The sequence below is a fragment of the Thrips palmi genome, unplaced genomic scaffold (assembly GCF_012932325.1).
Source record: "Thrips palmi isolate BJ-2018 unplaced genomic scaffold, TpBJ-2018v1 HiC_scaffold_1, whole genome shotgun sequence".
Classification (NCBI taxonomy): domain Eukaryota; kingdom Metazoa; phylum Arthropoda; class Insecta; order Thysanoptera; family Thripidae; genus Thrips; species Thrips palmi.
In genome coordinates this window covers 1,258,082-1,265,721 of record NW_023144620.1, presented here as the reverse complement: position 1 = coordinate 1,265,721, position 7,640 = coordinate 1,258,082, and the positions used below count along the sequence as shown (strand labels likewise).

The 7,640-nt window shown below is 43.4% G+C and overlaps 1 protein-coding gene across 1 annotated transcript in view; it reads left to right on the top strand.

The window, feature by feature from the left end:
- LOC117642943 overlaps positions 1–1,511 on the top strand; it is a 4,927-nt gene extending 3,416 nt beyond the window's left edge. Inside the window, exons 2-5 of the mRNA XM_034381583.1 lie at positions 5–118; positions 201–305; positions 425–786; positions 986–1,511. Of these exons, the coding sequence (XP_034237474.1) occupies positions 5–118; positions 201–305; positions 425–786; positions 986–1,178 (774 nt within the window). The 3' untranslated portion in view covers positions 1,179–1,511. The remainder of the gene's footprint in view (positions 1–4; positions 119–200; positions 306–424; positions 787–985) is intronic.
- The last annotated feature ends 6,129 nt before the right edge of the window (positions 1,512–7,640 follow it).

Below are 7,640 nucleotides of genomic sequence, written 5' to 3'. Positions count from 1 at the left end.
CAAGGAAGGGTCGGGTGGGAAGGGCCGCCCGTCAACTTCGAGCAAGGCCTTGCCGCAGGACACGCAGGGACCCTCCGCAGCCAGTGGCAGCTCGAAAGGCAGCAAAACACCGACCTCTGTAAGTATTCTGTAATTGGGGGAGGCAATTTTCAATTAGGAAAAAAAGGAATGTCATTTTCGCTCTTTTATTCATTTTGCAGACGCCGCTCGGTTCCAAGGCCGCCACCAAGAAGGGCCCCGAGAAGCAGAAGTCTGGCCGTGGAGCCCGCTTCAAATTGTCGTCGGTGATCAAGGCATCATCCAATGTAAATAGTTCTTTTCTTCATTTTGTCATTAATTTATTTACATGTCCCATTTGAAAATTGATCGTGAATGCTGAAAAGATTTAACAATTAATTATTTCTTTCTGCATATTGTGTTTCAGTTTCGAGCCCCGCAAACTTACAGATGCCCATACTGCCTTTTTCTTGAAACACAGAGGAGCAAGGCAGTAAAGCACATCCAAGACAACCACGGACAGGCCATTCAGCGGGAGCGGTACGGCATGGACGGCGTGCAGGTGCGACTCGAAAACAATTCGTGCCGTGGAGTGCGGGTCCTCTGCAAGGGGGTGTTTAAGGCCCACACGCGTCGTCTGAAGCCCAGGATGTCCAAGGAAACGTTCAAGTTTACGCTGGACGTCATTAAGTGCCTCCTGCTTGAGGCACTTGTCATTATCGGCGAAGCTGACGTGTACGAAGAGCTGAAAGTCGACGTGCTTCGGTCGGCGTACAGCAAGCTGCTAGAGTAAGCATATAGCATCTCCTGTTTCAATTACATACGTTAGTTGTAATGGTTGTGTTGGAAATGTTACTTTTTCTTCAAATAGTAGACAGCTGTAAATTTCAGGAATGAAAGATTTGATGCAATGTGAAGAAAAAGTAAATTTTCGACCATCCGAAAGATGCTTCTCTTAAACTTACCCGTTTTTCCTTCATCTTGTCAGGGTGTGCGGTATCTACGAAGAGGAGGAGGATAGCTCGGACGAGGAGGACGCTCAGCACGTGGGAGACGACGGTGACGACGCCGAAGTCCATGGCTCCGGTGATGAGCAGCAGGCCAGTGACGAAGAAGTCTCCTCCGATGATGAGCCGGGAAGCGAGGAGCTCTCAGAAGAAGAATCTGAATCAGATGACTGATCCGATGTACAGTATGGTCTATACCAATTTGAAATTCTACTATTTGTACTTAATGTGACTTTGTTATCTGATCCGATGTACAGTATGGTCTATACCAATTTGAAATTCTACTATTTGTACTTAGTGTGACTTTGTTATCTGATCCGATGTACAGGATGGTCTATACCAATTTGAAATTCTACTATTTGTACTTAGTGTGACTTTGTTATCTGATCCGATATACAGTATGGTCTATACCAAATTGAAATTCTACTGTATTTGTACTTAGTGTGACTTTGTTATCTGATCCGATGTACGGTATGGTCTATACCAATTTGAAATTCTACTATTTGTACTTAGTGTGACTTTGTTATTTTTATGTCTGACTAATGTCAATAAATCAGGTTAATTTTTTGTACTTTTGTCTCTGCATCCATCTTTCACCTGAGAGTCCATCAGGACTGAACAAGTGCAGACTGCAAATGTAGATGTTTAACGTTAAATGCATGGTGGAAAAAAGAGATATGTCAAGCTGCACCCACAAACTTGCTCAGAGGGTTTGAAATTGTATATTAAATTAGACTTCTAACAGGAGAACTAAGATCAGCAGTTTGAACCTCCAACTCCTATTCGTTCTGAAGTTACAAATGTTTACGCTAAAATTATAGAATCTCCGTTAACATTCAATACTTAGAAATGAATAGGGTTGCAATGTTCAAACTGGTACTCTGAGTTTTTCTTATAGTAAGCTAATTTTTATGCACCAATACAAATAGATCTCACCTATTTACATCATATTTTGATGACTTGTCTCATTTTGAGTGGGTCATTGTGATAAGCTGAGCTGTCACATTGTACTACTCGATTACTTGGGAAAAGTCACTGAAGTTATAGGAATACCGGTGATGAACCATTTTTTTTCAAATGATCTGTTATTGGTATGCATGAGTTTGTAAATTGCAGCCAAAACATTTTGAAACAAAAGCCTGCAAGATATTATTTTGCATTTCCCGTAAAGTTAGCGAATTTGACGTATCTCTTTTTTCCGTTACCCAGCCCACTTGATAACCATTGGCTTTGCAGTGTTAAGACTGTCATTAGAAGTGCGGACACTCCGTATTCAAAAATAAGACGGCACTAAACGGGAAAGGGATGATTTGATGCATTTTGTTTGGAGCTTTTTCTTTATTGAAAACCCTTCACCAGTGCTTTATTTCTACAATTTGCTATTCAAAAGTTCAAAATGAAACATTATATGAAATAAATTTTGCAGAACAAAGTTACACACAAAAAAAAAACTAAGACTCTAAGAATTATTCAATTATCAAACTTCTCCAATATGCGATGAGCCAGGTTCGATTTCTCTTGTGCCCACACTGCTGGAAGGGCACTTAGCAGGCTGTTCACGACCTCTGTGAGCTGCTGCGCCGCCCCGTCACTTGTCGCGTGGGACGCTGCAGCGGCAATTCCTTCTATGAGCGCATCTCTCACGCTGTCCTTCCAGTAATGCTGGATTGTCGAGTATAGCATGGGGTTCAATCCAAATTCGAAGGTGACATCTTTCGATCGAAGAGCGGCTCTCAAACCTGACATGAGGGCTACTGGGCCATGAAAAGCGTCTGGAAAGGGAAAACAAGTAAATTTTCATATAGTAGCACATGTAAATACCAAGGAATCCGGGCATGAATTAAATACTATATGTAAACACGTTAATAGCAAAATGAAAAAAAAATTGAAAATAACTTACCTGTTGGTGCTGGCAGGTCGACACGCTTTTCTCTCACCAGATCCAATGCTACCAAGCAAGAAATTACTTCTTCCACGCTCTTGGCCTGCGCGATCACAGCCTGATCCGTTTTGAAACAGTAATGCAGGTCTGTCACCTGTTTCCCGTGGCACAAATAACTGCTTATTCGCTCCTGTGCCTTCCCATTTGCATTTTGTTCATAAAACGAATTTGTTTCTATAGTTTTACGTACCAAATTAAAAGTAATATGAGGTGGTTCCAACTTGTATTTCTTTCTGAAAAATGAAGTCAAAGGCCCAAATAGTTCTTTGCACGCTCTGCCAGAGGAGTTGATCGGGAACGCTCTGTTCGCCTTCCCATAAAAATCAGACATTGCTTTAATCATATTGTACTGGTGGATTTTCAGAGCGACGGACGCCGGGCCATGAGACTTTACAGACTTGTGCCTATGGATCCGTACTATGTATCTTCCATTCGTGCAGACGGCATCTTTCAATTCATTTTGGGTGAGATTCAGAACGGCACAGAGCCTCTGGCCGTGCAGCGCCAAATAGCAAGCTGACACGCACCTAACTAGTTCCATGTCACTCCTGGAATGCGCGTCGAGACGCTGTGGATCGGAAAGAACGGCTTCACACTTTGCAGCGTTTTCAGATAGGAAATCGACAATTGCCAAAAAAGGTGCATTTTGAAACTGCCCGCTGCGAGTTTTGGCTCTCTGTTTTGCGCGAGCTGCCCTCTGCAACTTGCATTTGACGAGATCCCAGGCATCTTTCGAGTTTCTGAGTGCATCTTTCATCTGCGGTCGATATCCGACAGCATCCTTTAGTTCCCTACTCGTCAAAACAAGATCGATCAAAGTCACCATCGCCGTGCAGTGATTTTTTACAGTGTAGGGTTGAAAAGTTCTGCTCATCACCAAGATGAAATCCATTGGAATTTCGGAATCACAAAGCAGTTTAACTTCGTCATTGCTATGTGCATTTTTCTTTGCCCAATCGAAGAATCTGTGTATCATATTAGCATTTGCGCCGGGCTGAAGTGGTCGTTCTGGAACCCATACTTTCTTCTACTTTTAGGTAGCTTTTAGCTGTATGGCACAAACTTTTAAACTGAGGGACTAGACCAGCTTTTGCTATGTTGGTAATCCGCTGCCGACGGTGGCTTTCCAAAGTTGTGTCCTTTCGGACAGGGTTCTGGCTGCAAGTGGAAGCAACTCCTATTTCCAACAGTGGATGATCCATTGGTACCGTGTTAGCAGCAGGGTTCTTTACTATACCGTTATCTGAGCTATTCTCGCCATCAGTCAATAATTCTTCTCTTTCCATCTCATCATTTTTTCCTGGCATCTTGCCACAATTGAAGCTTCTTTCTGCAATCGATTGTTCCAGTTCGTCTCCGGAGGTTCCTACTTGCATTCCCGATATCTGTCGGCAGTCCATGTCAGTGGCATCTTTCACAAGCACATTGTGATACAGAAGGACTCGTTTCGCCACGGTCAGATGCGATTTGCTGTCATAGAAACGGCCAAGAAGTGTCCTTACTTTGCTCTCTGTGGTTATGCGGATGCCCCGTCGGTTATAAGACTTGTATTTTAGAACGAAATCTTGCATTTTGGCACTGTTTCGGGTGATGCCATGCCGCGCCACGCCGTGTGCCCGCAGCCTCGTAATCCGTCTGGTGGAATGCAGGCACAGTGGGCACATGAAGAGCATTGCCTGCAAAAAACAAAAACGAAAATAGAAAGCTACGTTAATTGAATGTCAGACTGCAAAGTGAAGAAGCGTGTTTTTATTGCATTTTAATTACCGTTCGATGTTTCACTTCTCCTGTTTTATACCGTATCGTCTCCGATTTCAACTAGGCACAGGCATAGAACGGCCCTAAGGAAAGAGAGATGCTGTTTGCGCTGATCGCGAGGGACGGATTTCAGGAGGCCCGCAATCTGCTGCGGTGCAATCTGCCGCAGACCGCTCTTAGCTCTGTGATAAATTTTGCTATTTACGCCGTGTGCACCAAACTGCAGAATCTCGCGTTGGTGCTTAGCTTCCAAGTGGCCACGCAATGTTATCACCTGGTGGAAAATGCGCCCACAAAACGGGCAGGCTCTAACGCGCTGTGGTAGAGAAGAGGTTCCGAATAAATCGACCACAGGAAAATATTCTATATGTATTTTACGACATACCCACGTCACTCACCTCTTGTTGTACGCGCGCGGCTGCAGCGCCAGAAACACAGGGCTTTCCCCTTTGTTCTAATTCACTTTCCAAATGGAAGTCTCTTGATGACGGGTTCAGGGCCTGCAAAGAGTGCGAAAAAAAAAGGCGCATGTAATTAGGGATTCAGTCTCATAAAAAGTGAACATGACAGTGCAAATAACAAATAATTTGGTTAGGTTATTAATTTGAACTCTATTTGCCCCAAAATGTAGTTTCAATTCTACAAGCTTTAGTTCCTTCTAAGAGTGAAAAGTTACTTCACCTTTCTGCCTGGTTTCTGGGTGGCTGTCGCCAGCCTATCAGTCGAACGGGTACGTCTGGCCAAACTTAATTGTGTAGCTGAACTCGCAATCTCTTCATCTGCCTGAAACCGAACATGTTTCTATTAACATGATATATATATATCTGTTCGACACTCTTAACGGTTTCCGAGTGCTTACCTTGTTCGATTCAGAAAACTCTGCTTCATCGGAACTTATAACGCACAAAACACCAGCCTGGGCAATTAAACGACGGTCAGTAGTCTAAATTTTCGCTTTCTTTACATCAAATCGAGATTTCTTATCCTTACCTCGTTATCCATTTAGCAAGCGCGTTGAGCGGTGCGCTCCACGTGTTGTGTCGGCAGGCCGGCAGCTTCCGGAAGTGACCACAGTCAGGGCCTTGCGTCAATCCGTGTGCCAAGTCACCGCCCTCGCGTTCCGCTTCTTTTTACTTCTGTTCCTCCCTCGTTTTTTCTGCCGCCCGTAACCTACCAAATCGCCGCGTGGTTGGATCTTTCAGTCGGAGTCGCAATTTGAGTCTTTAAATGTATTTTGTGCAGAACGTCACCAGGCGTGTAGATTCAAGACTGATCAAGCCCTTGTTTTCAAGTTATCAGTTTCCAAGAAAACGTCTCAAGGTAAGCCGTAAACGTTCAAATAGGTTTCAAATTCATAACCTAACCAAATTAATTGTTATATGCATTGTACCGTTCACGCTTTATGAGATTGCATTCCTATTAAGTGCGCCTTTTTGGTGCACTGATCCCGTTTGGCATTGGAAGAGCAAATACATTGTAAATCCTTCGCATTTTATTCGTATCTTATTCTTATTGAAACGAGTCACTCATTGATTCCACGAGGCAAGTCTCACCGTGCCAAGGAAACGCCAGCAATTAACTTTAACTCATATTGAATTGATTTGTTTGCAGAATGTCCCTCATGCCCCGAGCTCCATCCGTCAAATGGCCACCAGACCGTTTAGATGACGCCCACTTTGCTGAAGACATCACCTGGGAAGAGGTCTTGGTACCGGTAAGATGCACGTTTCATTAACAAATTGATCGAACATAACCTAAAACAAAATTATTGCCGTAAGCGAACACTCGTAGTTCGTGAAACAATTATAATTTAATTTTGTTGGGTTAGGTTCTGTCCTTGAAATTACTATCTTCGGTGGAGGTTCATTGTTACAAAAAGGGTGTTTGAAATTTGAACCATATTAAACCGTATTTGTCCTTGTTCTTGCGCAATGAACAGTGTACACAGTTATTTGGAAGAGTGCATGGCCCGTTTGCGATTTGAAGTTATATGCAAGTAGCATGCCGATTAGATTTGGTTAGGTTAATTTAACTTGCGGCTCTGAGTGGGCCGCTGGGTGGCTAACTTTTCGCGTCTCTGGTTTCCGACCGTTATAATTTTCGTGTGTTGCTATCTGCAAAAGCTTCTTATAGTAAAACCATCAGATAGCAAATTTTGTAAGCTTTATTCTATTTCAACGTAATACTAGGTCGCGAAGGGCGCAATCCTACTTACAGTGGAGGTTCGTTGTTTTTTCTGCTATCGCAATGAACAATGTACACAGTTATTTGGGAGGGTGCGTGGCCCGTTTGCGATTTGAAGTTTACCTGCAAGTAGCATGCCGATTAGATCGGGTTACTCTAACTTCTAGCTCTAGGCTGGCCGCTGGGTGGCTACTTTTTCGCCTCTCTGGTATCTGACCGTTATAATTTACGTTTGTTGCTATCTGCAAAAGCTTCATTTAGTAAAACATTCAGATAGCAAATTTTGTAAGCTTTATTCTATTTCAACGTAATACTAGGTCGCGAAGGGCGCAATCCTACTTACAGTGGAGGTTCGTTGTCTTTTCTGCTATCGCAATGAACAATGTACACAGTTATTTGGGAGGGTGCGTGGCCCGTTTGCGATTTGAAGTTTACCTGCAAGTAGCATGCCGATTAGATCGGGTTACTCTAACTTCTAGCTCTAGGCTGGCCGCTGGGTGGCTACTTTTTCGCCTCTCTGGTATCCGACCGTTATAATTTACGTTTGTTGCTATCTGCAAAAGCTTCTTATAGTAAAACCATCAGATAGCAAATTTTGTAAGCTTTATTCTATTTCAACGTAATACTAGGTCGCGAAGGGCGCAATCCTACTTACAGTGGAGGTTCGTTGTTTTTTCTGCTATCGCAATGAACAATGTACACAGTTATTTGGGAGGGTGCGTGGCCCGTTTGCGATTTGAAGTTTACCTGCA